Source organism: Oratosquilla oratoria, chromosome 28, assembly GCF_046742065.1.
Source record: "Oratosquilla oratoria isolate Oo_2021 chromosome 28, ASM4674206v1, whole genome shotgun sequence".
NCBI classification, from domain to species: Eukaryota; Metazoa; Arthropoda; class Malacostraca; order Stomatopoda; family Squillidae; genus Oratosquilla; species Oratosquilla oratoria.
Window position 1 is genome coordinate 21,339,249 of NC_134804.1, and position 15,385 is coordinate 21,354,633.

General features: G+C 37.4%; 1 protein-coding gene across 1 annotated transcript; it reads left to right on the plus strand.

The window, feature by feature from the left end:
• The first annotated feature begins 9,827 nt into the window (after positions 1-9,827).
• LOC143040458 (zinc finger BED domain-containing protein 5-like) lies at positions 9,828-10,568 on the plus strand. The gene has a single exon (XM_076211552.1). It carries the CDS (start codon positions 9,828-9,830, stop codon positions 10,566-10,568), a length of 741 nt encoding a protein of 246 aa, XP_076067667.1.
• Positions 10,569-15,385: the final 4,817 nt, after the last annotated feature.

The window sequence follows — 15,385 nt, forward strand, 5'->3', positions numbered from 1 at the left end:
TCCTATCTAAAGCTGAATTACAATCAACAATTTTCTTAACGTTGTCCCAGTCAATGTTGTGGTTTGTGTCTCTAACATGGACAAAAACCCCACTGGACATTTGGCCCGTCCTTATACTGTACTTATGTTGTTTCATCCTAATATTCAATTCTTTACCTGTTTGGCCAATATAACAGGAGCTACAGTTTTTACAGGGAATACTATAAACACATTTTACATTATTACAAGGGGAATTTTTAATAAGGAGTTCTTTGATGGTACTGTTTTTGAAAATAACATTAATATTAAACTCCTTAAGGATGCGAGGAAGTCTTACAAGATTATCATGAAATGGAATAACTAAAAGATTTTTCTTACAAAACGTATCTTTTTGGGTTGTATTGAAATAAGACTTCCTGGCCCTATGTTGTGCTTTATCTATAACATATTTTGGATATATATGTATATATATATATATATATATATATATATATATATATGTATATATATATGTATGTATATATATATATATATATATACATCTATATATGCATATGTATATATATATATATATATATATATATACATGTATATATATATATTTATATATATACATGTGTATATATATATATATATATATATATATCTTGAAGGAAGGTCAAACACAAAGCTTCCAAGATCTATACTGTTATTACAACGAAAAACGGTACACAAATTTAAAATACAAGCTTTCGATTAATAATACAACCATTTTTAGGTAAGTAACAATAAACATATGGAGCAGTGTTTGAATATGAGTAAATAAAGATACTAGGAGAGGTATGTTGTAGCTAGGCGTCAGGTACTGGAAGGGGGTGAGGTCTTCGTATCAGCGGGATGTAGCTGGACAGTCCACTGTAACCGGATGTTTGGTCGTTGTTGCCACGCAGCTTTGCTGTGTAGTTGCAAAGTACTAACTGTGTCTGTCTGTATATTAATGATAGGGGCGCATTATGCAATGTAGACTCTTTCGAAGATGTGTAGTTTGTTGTTGTTCCATTAAGTATTTTTGTATTTTTAACTAAATCTTGTCTGTTTGGAGTTTTGTATTGTGTTTGTATCATGTGTTTGAGTAAACTTCCTTCACGGACGTGCATTATAAGTCTCCTGCTCACAGAGGTAGTTGTAACACCAAAATAAGTAGCTTTGGGGAGCAGCTTCCAACCTTCTTCGGAGCAAGTGAACAGGTATGCCACATTAGTCTGTTTGAGGACAGTGCTGTCTTTAGTCATATTATTTATCATTATAAGGTTAGAGACTTTTGCGTTTTTGTAGTATATGATGTGGGTCAATTTGTCGTGTGAGTTGGTGCATGTGACGTTACGTGCAATGATATCTTTAAGAAAACGCTCGTCTGTTTTGTATACTGGTGTCATATGGTTTTTGTAATAAACTGTTTGTGCGAAAGGTGGGTTATTCTGTTCGCGTTGTGTTTAACCGCGATATTTCAAAGTAGATATTTTTCCAAAAGGAGCAGTTCTTATATGCGCGTCGAAGGTATAAATGAAAGACACTTTGTGTGCAGGAGACTTACAATGGACGCCCGTGAGGGAAGTGTACGTAAACACATGATTCAAACACACAACAAGACTCCAAACAGATAAGATTTAGTTAACAATACAAAAATATTAAACAGTGCAGCAACAACAACTACGTATCTTGGAAAGAGTCTACATTGCAAAATACACCCCTATCATTAATATACAGACTGACACAAATAGTACTTTGCAAGTACACAGCGAAGCTGCGTGGCAACAGCGCCCAAACGTACGTCTACAGTGAACTAATGTCCGGCTACATCCCGCTTATACAAAGCCCTCACTCCCGTCTAGTACCTGATACTTAGCTACAACCTACCTCTTTTATTACCTTCATTTACTCATATTTAAACACTACCCTATATGTTTATTATCATCTGAAGATGGTTGTATAATTCAATCGAAAGCTTGTATTTTGATTTTGTGTAACGTTTTTCGTTGTAACACTGATTCTGTCATAAAATGCAATTATAAATATATTTGTAGGTACAGACATATGAAATATAAATAAATCTTGAGGTTAAATGATATAAAGAAGTATATCATGGCTTGTGGTAAGTCTGAGTTGGCATCATAATTTTCATCTGACGTTGATTGTAGGAGAGGCAGATTTAGTGAAAAATCATATTAAATTTCACTGTTTTGCTTGGTGTACTTATTTTGGCAAGTTATTTTGTAATCAGAGCACTCCTGGCTCTGTTTTCAAAATTTAGACTGAGTTCATCGTTCGGATCATTATTCACAATATTATGGATAGAACTGTCAAATTTGGAGATAGCATCAGCTAAAATTTTCCTTGTTAAGTGCAGTTGCGACTCTGGTCCCTTCCTCTGGTTCTCTTCCTCTGCAGCTGCCCCTTCTACTACCCTGACATGTTCGATGGCAATTAAATTATCATTACTGAGATCCTCACCGTAAGATGCTAACAATTCATCAATGTCTTCCTCTTTCATTTCTTACACATCAGATATATGTGAAAGTTCAAGAATTTATCACACGATAGGTCTAACTTCTGGAAAACCTTTAAAATTGTGGATACATTCTGGTTACAATTTCTTTCACACTGCATTCATATTTGATGAGTCGACCTCGTCCCAGGATTTAGTAATAATGTCAGTGACATTCTTGATGCTAAATTCTCTCCAAAATTTATGAACTCGCAGGTCCTTGTCAGTATCCACTGCATTAGTAATTTTCCTGAAGGCTAGACGAATATTATAAGCTTTAAAGGTAAAGATTTCTCCTTGGTCCATTGGTTGAATAAGTGATGTTGTGTTTTTAGGTAGAAATTCCACTCGCATGTGTTTACACAAGTCAGTAAGGTTGTTAATTGAAGGGGTAGTACTCTTCGCACTTGACTTAATTTTCTTTTTATCCCTTTTCTTGTTGTTGTAATTACTACCACAGTTGATGGAGCAAGCTTGCCATTCATTTTAATGAAGTATGCTTGAGGGAAAACCTCCTGCCCATTTACACTATGAATATATATACATATATATATATATATATATATATATATATATATATATATATATATATATATATATATATATATATGATACATGCATATATATACATATATATATAAACAAACATGTATTTATATATATACATATATATGTATATATATATATATATATATGTGTGTGTGTGTGTGTGTGTGTACATTATATATATATATATATACATACACACACACACGCTCACATATATATGTATATATGTTATATATATATATACATATATATATATATAAGTAAATATACATGCATATGTATGTGTATGCGTACGCATATCGTACCGTATTGATTTCCGTATATTCATAAGAGAGAAAATAAAAGATAGGGGTGAGTGGAGAATAGTTGTTTATGGATGATGCTGTGATGCATGGACAGAAGTAAGTGGGAGTGGGGGTTGTGGGAGATTGTTTAGAATAGATACTTGTGTTTCTAAAATACCCGATTTCAGTAAAGCTAAGTTCATAGGACTACGTCAGGAGCTTCAGATTACAGATTGGGAGGCAAAATTAAACGAAAGACCTAGATGTGGAAAATATTTCAAAATACGCTCACTAAGATGATTCATACTTACATTCTTTTTAAGGACAGACGTCCTCCAAATCAGGCTCGCCCAAAGTGGCTCGACAAAGAAACTGAAAAAAGTATTGCTAAAAAGAGACAGGCTTATAAGAAATATAAGTGCTCGGGTGCATCTAATGACTATGAAAGTTATGTATCAATACAGAGAGTTTTAAAAAAGAAAAAAAAAACGACAATACGAAATTAACATCGCTGATAAATCCAAAGAGAATCCCAAAGAATTCTATAGTTACATTAGAGATAAAAAGGTTGTTAGGAACCACATTGGTCCACTGTTATCTGCTGACGGTCAACTTGAATATTCAAATGAAGGAATGTGTAATATCTTAAACAATTATTTTAGCTCGGTATTCGTAAACGAAACACCTCAAAGTGAACTCCAAACTGAAACCTGTGAAAAGTCTAGGGTAAACTTACTCACTACGGTAAATATAACAAAAGAAAAAATTAAAAGGTGTATAGATAAACTCAAAGTTAATAAAACACCAGGGCCTGACGGTTGGCATCCAAGAATCTTAAAGGAAATTAAAAATGAGATTGTTGTTCCATTAGAAATTATTTTCAAGAAATCCATCATATCCGGAGATGTCCCAAGAGAATGGAAGCTAGCTAACGTTACTCTCATATTCAAAAAAGGTGACAAAAAGAAACCAAATAACTATAGGCCTATAAGTTTGACTTCAATCGTAGGAAAAATAATGGAAACTATCATCAGAGATGCTATCGAACATCATTTAGAAAGTAACCGTTTGATAAATGATAGCCAGCATGGTTTCAGACGGAAACGTTCTTGCGTGACTAACTTACTCGAATTCTACAACACAGGTATCTCGAATTATGACAAAAGAAACAATATAGATTTAATATATCTAGACTTTGCAAAAGCTTTTGATACCGTCCCACACGAAAGACTACTTACTAAATTAGCTTTACACAGAATAAGTGGTAGCCTATTAGGTTGGACTAGTAATTGGTTGAATGGTCGAAAACAGAGAGTTGTTTTAAATGGAAAAACTTCTAGATGGAAAAATGTTACAAGTGGAGTTCCTCAGGGTTCCGTTCTTGGACCACTTCTATTCATAGTATATATAAATGATATAGACCATGGACTAAAATCTACTGTTTCCAAATTTGCTGATGATACAAAACTGTGCGGAGTTGTAAATGATCACTTAAACCAATTTGATATTCAAGAAGATTTAGATAAATTACAGCAATTGTCTGAAAAGTGGCTAATGAAATTTAACACAAGTAAATGCAAGGTAATGCACAAAGGTAAAAATAACAGTAGGTACGATTACAAGTTATTTGGAAATTCGTTAACAAAAGTGGATAGTGAAAAAGATCTCGGTGTAATTATCAGTAACAATCTGAAATCATCCAAGCTGTGTATTTCAGCCTCTGAGAAAGCAAATAAGATTCTACGACTGATTGCGCGATCTTTTGATTTCAAAAGTCCATCACTCATTAACAAGCTATATAAATTGTTAGTTCGTCCACATTTGGAATATGCTGTTTCCGTATGGTCACCGAATCTCATTAAAGACATTGACAGACTGGAAAAAGTACAACGGCGAGCCACAAAAACTGATTCCAAATATAAAAAATAAATCATACGAAAATCGACTAAAACATATGAATCTGTTTTCCCTGAAAAAGCGTAGACTCAGAGGTGACTTGATACAAAATTTTCACATTGAATGAGAATCAGACAAGAAACAATGGTCTCAAACTGTCCGGAAATAGATTCAATTTGGAAGTAGGTAGAAACAACTTTGCCAACCGTGTAGTTAATGAATGGAATAAACTTCCTGCACAGGTAGTGCAATGTAGTTCATTTCGAAGCTTTAAGAATCATTTAGATAAACACCTAAGCAAGATGCTGTAATGATTATAGTTTATTTTATATTATTTGTTTTAGTTTTTTTATCATTTGTCTGTTTGATTTTCATTTATTATTAGTTATATGTCAATTTATTATTATTTACTATTTACCTGTTTGTTTATCATTTAACTATACCTATGCATTTATTTATGTATTTTATTTGTTATTTACATTATTATAGTTTTTATTTATTATTTTATTATCATTATATTTTTTTTCGCATCCGACCTAGATATGGACCCAAAGGTCTCCTGTCGGCATGCTCCGCCTTTGTAATCCTTTATGATATTTTGATGTAGCCTGAAGGGATTTCTCCCCGTCTTCTTTTTTTTCTTTTTTCTGCATGAGGGGACGGAGAAGTGGGGTTGCCGATTAAATGAAATGGCCATACTGTGAATATGCAGTGTCCTGCTACACCGCTTCTGACCCAAGGCAGTATGCGTGATGCAGGGATGACCCTTCATCCAGGAGGAGCCAAGATGAGAGGGAGGGAGGGGGTTGAATGGATTTGGAGTATGTGGGGATGGAATGGGTGGGAATGGATTTTATGCCTTTTTCTACTTCCCTTGTAAAGGGGGAAATAACCATTGGCACATGTATGCATGTATGTATGTATATATGTATGTATGTATGTATGTATGTATGTATGTATGTATGTATGTATGTATGTATGTATGTATGTATGTATGTATGTATGTAATGTATGTATGTATGTATGTATGTATGTATGTATGTATGTATGTATGTATGTATGTATGTATGTATGTATGTATGTATGTATGTATGTATCTATGTATGTATGTATTAATGTATGTATGTATGTATGTATGTATGTATGTATGTATGTATGTATGTATGTATGTATGTATGTATGTATGTATGTATGTATGTATGTAATGTATGTAATGTATGTATGTATGTATGTATGTATGTATGTATGTATGTATGTATGTATGTATGTATGTATGTATGTATGTATGTATGCATGTATGTATATATGTATGTATGTATGTATGTATGTATGTATGTATGTATGTATGTATGTATGTATGTATGTATGTATGTATGTATGTATGTATGTATGTATGTATACGTGATTCACCATACCCACTAGTCATCTACAGTTATCACCCTCCTCGATGAGAGTTCAGAGATCGTATAAAAAACAATTTAAATGTAGCTTATCTTACAACCCTAGACACCCTATCTCCCTAACTAAAGGTGACGGTAACGGCTATCAGTGTTACTTAAATTTTTCAAACCCAGAGTTGGGTTCGATCTTGGACCCTCCGCAGGAGCAGCCAGGACCCTAGCCACCGGCTAGCAGTTTAAACATGTATGTAAATATCTATATAACTTGATCAGCTAGAAATGGAAGACTGACATTTCAGACTTAGGGCTTGAAGCCTAGAGCCTGTTTTATGGAACGTGTCTGAACGTGACGGGATAATTAGCCTTTTGAGAAATGAACCAATAGACGGGAATTAACTGTTTTCACTTAAATACATCCAAGACATTTCTCCTCCACATGTTGATATCGCTTCATGATTGCCTACTTATTTTCTACAATTGTTACTTTGAATATTTTAGAAGACCATGTTGTTCATCTATTTAAGTATTAAAGCTTTCTGTCAGCTGATCAAAATTACTTAGTGGCATCCAGAAAAAATACTCAAGAGAACTGAGAGTCTGATGGTGCTGTTCTAAGCTGGTATTGGTCTGAACAAACTACGAGTATCAAGAGTTCATTTTAGCGAAAAGGTCCACATACAGTATGCATATAGATACCGTGTGGCACTTTTTGCCAGTAAACAATGGGAGACCCAGCCCATATAGGTGGACATTATCTAAGACCTGGGTAAGTAAGATTAAGAATCGAATTCTACAACGCATATACGGTAAATAATACATCAGTAGTATTACATGTCTTGCAAAGTGAGGTGGCTAGATTGAAAAGTGACATGGAGACCACGGTAACTGGTCAGGCCAACTTACACCTTACTCGACATCTAGAACATGCTTTTCTTTTAGCAAACTACTTTTAGTGAAGTGAAGTTGTTAGCCTTCAACGCCCATTTCCCTTTCTAGGTCGCCTTTTAGATCACATAGGGAATGCATGGTTGCTATCATTACTGACCCCAGCCCAGGCCAAAGAATGACCAGTCCCGTAATATCCCGTGTCCTTTTACCTTACTTCAGTGATCACTCTTTGGTTTCCAGATGCAGTGATTATGGAATTAATCAGGATGTGAATTGCTCATTTACAGAGATGTATCTCTTTGTGTTACATTTGTTAACGTTTGTGGGGTTGTCGCCTTCTTTTTCTATGGATATGTGTGACCTTCTGGCGCTGCTGTATCTAAGGGTCAACATTTTCATGCATGTTTTGTATACATTATCACAACCCAATCATTTTTATGATAGTCACATGCAGGATTCGAACCCACTGCTTTTGGCCACCCGTAAGATCACCTTCACAGATTGATGTCGCTGTTACTAGCGAATTTCTCTGACATTATCACAAATACATTTGTGATATACTTACTATCCTTGCGTATGTAGTTATAAGTTGTCTACTCATGTTTACGTCTGCTTGTGTATATAAGTATGTGTGTAGAATTGTGTATTTGTGTATACCTTGCGTGTATGTTTCCAGTAGTGAATGTGCGCTGATTCCTCTTGGGTGTCATCATTTAAGAGTTTCAAGTGATTTTGATTTACTTTCTACTTTTATTCTTTTGGGCATGGGAGGGGTTCTTCTGATAGTATGTAATTTCTGCATGTAATCTTCATTAATAAGCTAAATAGCTTTTACATTCTTTTTCCATTTGATGTTTGAGTTTGTCTTCTCATTCTGCCTGCAGAAACCTTTACATATTTCCAATAAATAGTTTTAGATTGGACGCATTTGTAGACAGTAATTATATTTTCTCTCTCTCCTCTCTTTAGATATTGTGAACCATAATTTTTCTTGAATTTCATTATATATATATATACATATATATATATATATATATATATATATATATATATATATATATATATATATATATATATATATATATATATATATATATATATATATATATATATACACATATGTATATATATCATATACCAAAGGCTTTTTCCGCCTACACGGGGGATAGCCATAAAGAAAAAGGCACAGAAACCACTCCCACCCATTCCATTTTCCTATATATTCCACTCCCCACCACCCTCCTCCCTCCCTCTCGAACCCGAGACTTGCACGTGGCAGGTCGTCGCTCTTCCAACTACGCTACCGAGACTATAAAATTCTTCAACCTCGGGGTTAATCTGACCCCGAAGGATTTGAGTCGACTGCTAACTGCCGTCCTAATTTCAATTTACGAAGAATCAAGCGTACTTGTAGCTAGTGGTTAAGCTGGTACGTATCCTTGATAGAATTTCATCGTTGTAATACCGGAATAGACATCGTCATCATTGGCGATTCTATTCAGGTATTATAACGACGAAAGTCTATCAAGGATAGATTTTATTTTATTTTATTTTATTTTATTTTGTTTAATTTCATTTTGTTTTATTCTATTTCATTTCATCTATTTTTATTCTATTTCATCTATTTCTTTGTTCATATTTTTATATATTTTTCTATTCCATTTAATTTTTTTATCTTATAATAAATGACGAAGCCTATTTTTGCTCCTTCCTCAGTTGAGGGTACATGTGTCTTGATGATGTTACGTCGGGCTACCCTGTCCTTTTTGTACACGGACTTCATGTAACCCTAGTACAGGGGTTCCCAACCGGTGGGTCGCGACCCCCTGGGGGGTCGAGAAGCCTTGGCAGGGGGGTCGCGTAGCCTTGTTAGAAGTAGACGAATTCTTATTCTGGAGTGCACTTGAAACCACAACAATAGCTGATGTCATGGAAAAAGTTTCAACTTTTTTCCAAGACGAAAATCTTCAATGGGAAAACGTGTGTGGGGTTTGTATGAATGGGGCACCGTCTATGCTGGGATCGAAATCAGGATTCCAATCGAGAGTGAAGAAGCTAGCACCTCAAGCAAAGGGCATCCACTGCATGATTCACCGATACGCTCTCGCCAATAAGACTCTCCCTGCCTCTCTGCAGGAAGTGCTTGAATCTGTAATCAAAATTGTAAATTATGTGAAGACTCAAGCACTCAACACTCGCCTATTCAAAGAACTATACAGAAACATGAATTCTGACCACGAAGTCCTTCTCTTCTACACAGCAGTGCGTTGGTTGTAGAAAGGAAACGTTATCAATCGTGTCTCTGAAATGAAAGATGAAATAAAGCTATTCCTGGAGACTCAAGGAAGGAAAGATTTTGTTGTTCACTTCGAAGATGAAGCATGGAACAAAAGGGTTGCGCACCTAGCCGATATTTTTGACCAGCTGAACAAGCTCAATTTGAGGCCTCAAGGAAGGGAAACACATGTTCTTCTTTTTCAAGATAGTCTTCGGGCCTTTGATTCCAAACTGCAGAACTGGCGTCGGAAAACCAATCTTGGAAACATCACTATGTTTGAAAAACTTTGTGGAGTGATGGATGAGTCTCAGCTCCAACTGGATCAGTTCCGCAAGGATGAGATTACCGAACATCTTCAGTCTCTAGAAAAGGAAGTCGAGTGTTACTTCCCTGAGCTATCGCAGGAACAAGAGGCCCTGGTAAGGAAGCCATTTTCTACTGAGGTTGATGTATCCAGCATCCCAGATGAAATCCAAGATGATTTTTTGGATCTAAGGAACGACTCTTCAGCTCATGATCTCTTCAAGGTGAAATCATTGACTCAGTTCTGGTATCAGTTATACTCCAAAGTCAGCATGATAGTTTTACGTGTCCTTGTTCCATCTGCTTCTACATACTTGTGTGAGGCAGGATTTTCCACTCTTGTCAATATAAAAACAAAGAATAGGAATAGATTGGATGTTGGAGATGACATGAGACTGGCTCTAACAAATTTTCAGCCACGAATTTCAAAGCTTGCTGCTGAAATGCAAGATCAGGCATCCCACTAACTGGGTTGGATAGCTATTCAAACGTATGTTAATATAATATTAAGAAATATATGTTCTTTTTGTGAATTCAGGTTGGACCAATGTGATTTAATTTGCTAATAAATAATTACAGTATCTTTCAGTATTTTCTTAGATGTTCCTTTTCCTCTCCTTAATAGAAAATTAAAGGAAAATTAAGCTGATGATAGTAAGCCCTAAGTATGGGGGTCACATGGGTTTCAAATTTTTAGATAAGGGGTCGCGAGTGCAAAAAGGTTGGGATCCCCTGCCCTAGTAAGAGAAAAAATGAAAAAAATAGTAAAGCAATATAAGGTAATAAGAATATGTACGAATAAGAAAATCATAAACGGTATAAAGAGCATCACATGCACGTTAATAGGAAGTTTCGATTCAGCCAACTATCAACTCACCTAATCATACATACTCGTAGGTGTACATATATCAAAATATTATTTTCCTCTTTATAATGCGGCGGGAAAAGAAGCAAAACATACACTTACTCTAAAGTCGATATCCCTCTTTCGGATACTTCTTCATGTTAGCATCTCGGTCAATGAACGAACCAACAAAGTTGTTCAGAGTGTTGTATTCTCCCATTTTGACAGCTCCACTTCCTTGGAGTATTCTGCTATCCATTCCTTTGATCAGCAAAGATCAAACCTCTTATATATCCATGGCTACTCTCACACCAACGTAGCTAAAATATTGAAACAGCACTTGTCCACTTAAGAACGGGAAAATCTCGTACCACCTCATAACAGAATACGACCAACCTACTTGCCAATATGGAGCTTACCTCACAGCACAACCAACACTAAAAAGCCCGATTTACAAAATTCCCTAAAACATCCACGTACTCTCTTATTTACCCTCTCAAGCAACAATGACACTACTGCATATATTGGGCAATATCACAACATTACCTCAATCGTCTCTCCATTATTTCCTATACAAAGCAGGATTAATAGACAATTTATAAACGTCCTTGAGTAAGTAGACCAGTATGTGAAATATACGATAAAGTGAGATAGCGTTGCGAGATTGAGACTTACAAAATTCCCTAAAACACCCACGTACTCTCTTATTTACGCTCTCAAACAACAACGACACTGCTGCATATATTGGGCAATAACGCAACATTACCTCAATCGTTTCTCCATTATTTCCTTTACAAAGAAGGATTAATAGACAAATTATAAACGCCCTTGAGTAAGTAGACCAATATGTGAATTATACGATAAAGTGAGATAGCGTTGCAAGATTGTTCAAATATATAGAAGTACCGGTAAACAACTGACCCCAACAACAGTAACTCACCTTACCTCAATTCATCTCTCCACCACTCACTCCTTCTTACTCCTCTTCTAACTTCCCCTTACCCCCTTTTATATATCCTCAACTTCCCTCACCTCACCTCACTTCATCTCATCTCTCCTCACCTCCCTTCACCCGCTTTTATATATCCTCAACTTCCCTCACCTCAACTCACCTCACCTCGCTTCATCTCATCTCTCCTCACCTCCCCTCACCTTCCCGTCTCTCGTTACAGATTTACCCCTTCTTTTTTCATCTAACGCTTGGGTATGTATGCACAGTCCCTCCCCTCCTTCCTGTTCCTCCACTCAAGCCACGTCGTAGCATTCCTGAATATCAGGTCACAGCGCTCCGGTACCCAGTATTGGGTATTGAAAGAAGCATTTTATGTAGTCATAACCTAAGGGAATTTAGTGACATGACTGTAGACCAGGGTCATGTAACCTTCTTTTATAGTTGAAGACTAATTCATACTCAAAAAAGAATATTACTCACGTCTAACTTCTACTACCGACCTCTTGACCACTTCCATGACTCCATTTCTTCGGCGTGATTAATTAATTATCAGCGGCAAAGTACAACGAGCACTCCGGCGTCGACGGCGGTGTCGGGCAGGGTGGTGTGGAAGCACTCACAACGTGCCCAGGAAGTCTAGATCTGGTTAAATCTGGTTGATGTCTTCTCGTGGAATTCGTCACGAGGAAGATGTCTTCTGTTAACCCACCCCTCCCCTTCCCCTTCCCCCTTTCCATTCCATCCCCCTACTTCTCCCTTATCCCCTCCTCTTTTTCTCAATTTCCCTATTACCTCCCTCTCATCTTCCTCTACCACCTCCTCTCTCCCACTCCTGTCCTTCATTCCCTCCTCTCATCCCCTCCCCTTAACCTGCCTCTCTCTTTTATCTTCCTCTCACCCTCCTCTTCCCCCTTCCCTGTCGCACCTCCATTTCCTTGCAACTTCCCGATCTCCTCCTCCTTTCTTCTCCCCGTCCTCTTCCCCTTCTCCTTCTCCTCTTCCCCTCCTACCACCTCCCCTCCAGCTTCCCGTTGTCCCTCTTCCCCTCCCCTTCCTCCCCTACCCTCTCTCCCTTTCCCTTTCTCCCTCCTATCTCCATCATTCTCTTTTTCCCTTCACTTCCTTTCCCTCCCTTCTCTCCCTATCTTATCCTTTATACTCTGTCTTCTCCCATATCCGTCTCCCCCGCCTCTTCTGTCCTTTCCCTTTCCCTTTCCTCTTTCCCTATCCCTCTCCCTCCCCGAATGGAACTACTTGTTCTATACTGTCAATATTTTAGGGAGTTCAATGACATTTTTACAAAGTATTCAGTCAGTATTCTTTTATGATCATAGACTAACCTACTTCTACTCTTATCTAATTTCTACTTAACCTCAGTTCTGCTAACCTATGACAAGTCTGATACTTCGGAATAAAAATACTTATTGCTGACAAAATATTTTCTTCGCTCCTTTACCCTCTCTCTCCTTCTTCCTCCCTTTGCTATATTTTTACACGAACAGACCTACCATATTACAAGCAGTGTAGTGAAGAGGATAGAGAAAAAATTTATAATGACTTATTGCGTCTTTCGCTTCTCCATATGACACTACCAGCCAGATCCTCCATACACGCACGTAACTAAATTCATCTTCAATAGATAGAGCCTGAAATATATATATGTATATGAATACATATTAATGCTCTACAATATCTTCTCTTCTTCATTTGTCAAACATTTGGTGTATGTGTGTGTGTGCTTGCTTGCTTGTGCGTGCGTGCGTACGTGCGTGCCTGTGTGTGTGTGTGTGTGTGTGTGTGTGTGTGTGTGTGTGTGTGTGTGTGTGTGTGTGTGTGTGTGTGTGTGTGTGTGGTGTGTGTGTGTGTGTGTGTGTGTGTGAGTGTGTGTGTGTGTGTGTGTGTGTGTGTGTGTGTGTGTGTGTGTGTGTGTGTGTGTGTGTGTGTGTGTGTGTGTGAGTGTGTGTGTGTGTGTGTGTGTGTGTGTGTGTGTGTGTGTGTGTGTGTGTGTGTGTGTGTGTGTGTGAGTGTGTGTGTGTGTGTGTGTGTGTGTGTGTGTGTGTGTGTGTGTGTGTGTGTGTGTGTGTGTGTGTGAGTGTGTGTGTGTGTGTGTGTGTGAGTGTGTGTGTGTGTGTGAGTGTGTGTGTGTGTGTGTGTGAGTGTGTGTGTGTGTGTGTGTGTGTGTGTGTGTGTGTGTGTGTGTGTGTATGTGTGTGTTTGTGTGTGTGTGTGTGTGTGTGTGCGTGCGTGTGTGTGTGTGTGTGTGTGTGTGTGTGTGTGTGTGTGTGTGTGTGTGTGTGTGTGTGTGTGTGTGTGTGTGTGTGTGTGTGTGTGTGTGTGTGTTTTGTGTGTATGTGTGTGTGTGTTTTGTGTGTTTGTGTTTTGTGTGTGCATGTGTGTGTTTGTATGTGTGTGTCTGTGTGTGTGTCTGTGTGTGTGTGTGTGTGTGTGTGTGTGTGTGTGTGTGTGTGTGTGTGTGTGTGTGTGTGTGTGTGTGTGTGTGTGTGTGTGTGTGTGTGTGTGTATGTTTGTGTGTATGTATGTGCGTAAAGTGTGGTCGGGGACTTTTTCAGTACTTTTGTACCATCGCACGTAGCTCAGTCGCTAGCGTCTTGGCTTCGTGAATATGCACGCACATGTCAGGGTTGGAGTCCCTTGGCAGAGCTTCAAAAATGTTATAAATATATATATATATATATATATATATATATATATATATATACATATATATATATATATATATATATATATGTATGTATGTATGTATGTATGTATGTATGTATGTATGCATGATTATATACATGTATATATATATACGGTATATGCTTGTTGGTGCGAATGCATGTACTGCAACAATGAGTCGCCTCCTTTCGTCACGTTGAAGTACAGTGGCACTGAAATGTGCCCGGGAAATTAAAATCGACAGGACAAGCGTAATCTCTTGTCGGACAGACATCCACCTGTTACGAGACGTTCAGACAGAGCAAACAGATGGCTGACGAGGCTGACCACCGTACGCGCGTGGTGGCTGCATCCATCGAGCAAATTGGTACACGTGTTTAGTCCGCTGTCGGACGTACGATGTTGTGTAGACGGCTCTTGCAGTACCGAAGCTTTCGCACTGAATCAAAGATTAGTTACTGGGTATGTGTTTTCACCGCATTATTGACCAATTCATCCATATGTCGACTGCACGTGTTTGTTGTCTTCCTCTCCTTTCCATGATAAAAGTTTTCTATACTTTTGTATATTCGTTTTGTTCTTCATGCTAATTGAGAATCAGTTTAGAGCTGTACAGGACGCTCATATTCAGCTATTTTTTTCACCCTTTTTCTACCCCAGCCAGTAAACAGAATTCATGAATATTGGATGGGTTAAAGAAAAACATTCGTGATAGCCACATTGTAACATGAGAAAGGTTCATTTTGGATAACAGTTTAGAAAAAGTCTATCAGCTATGCAATAGCTCAGAAGAAATAGGAGCCTTCCTG

Excerpts from the sequence above, each read along its gene's own strand:
- LOC143040458 (XM_076211552.1), top strand. The coding sequence starts at position 9,828 with ATGAAAGATGAAATAAAGCTATTCCTGGAGACTCAAGGAAGGAAAGAT.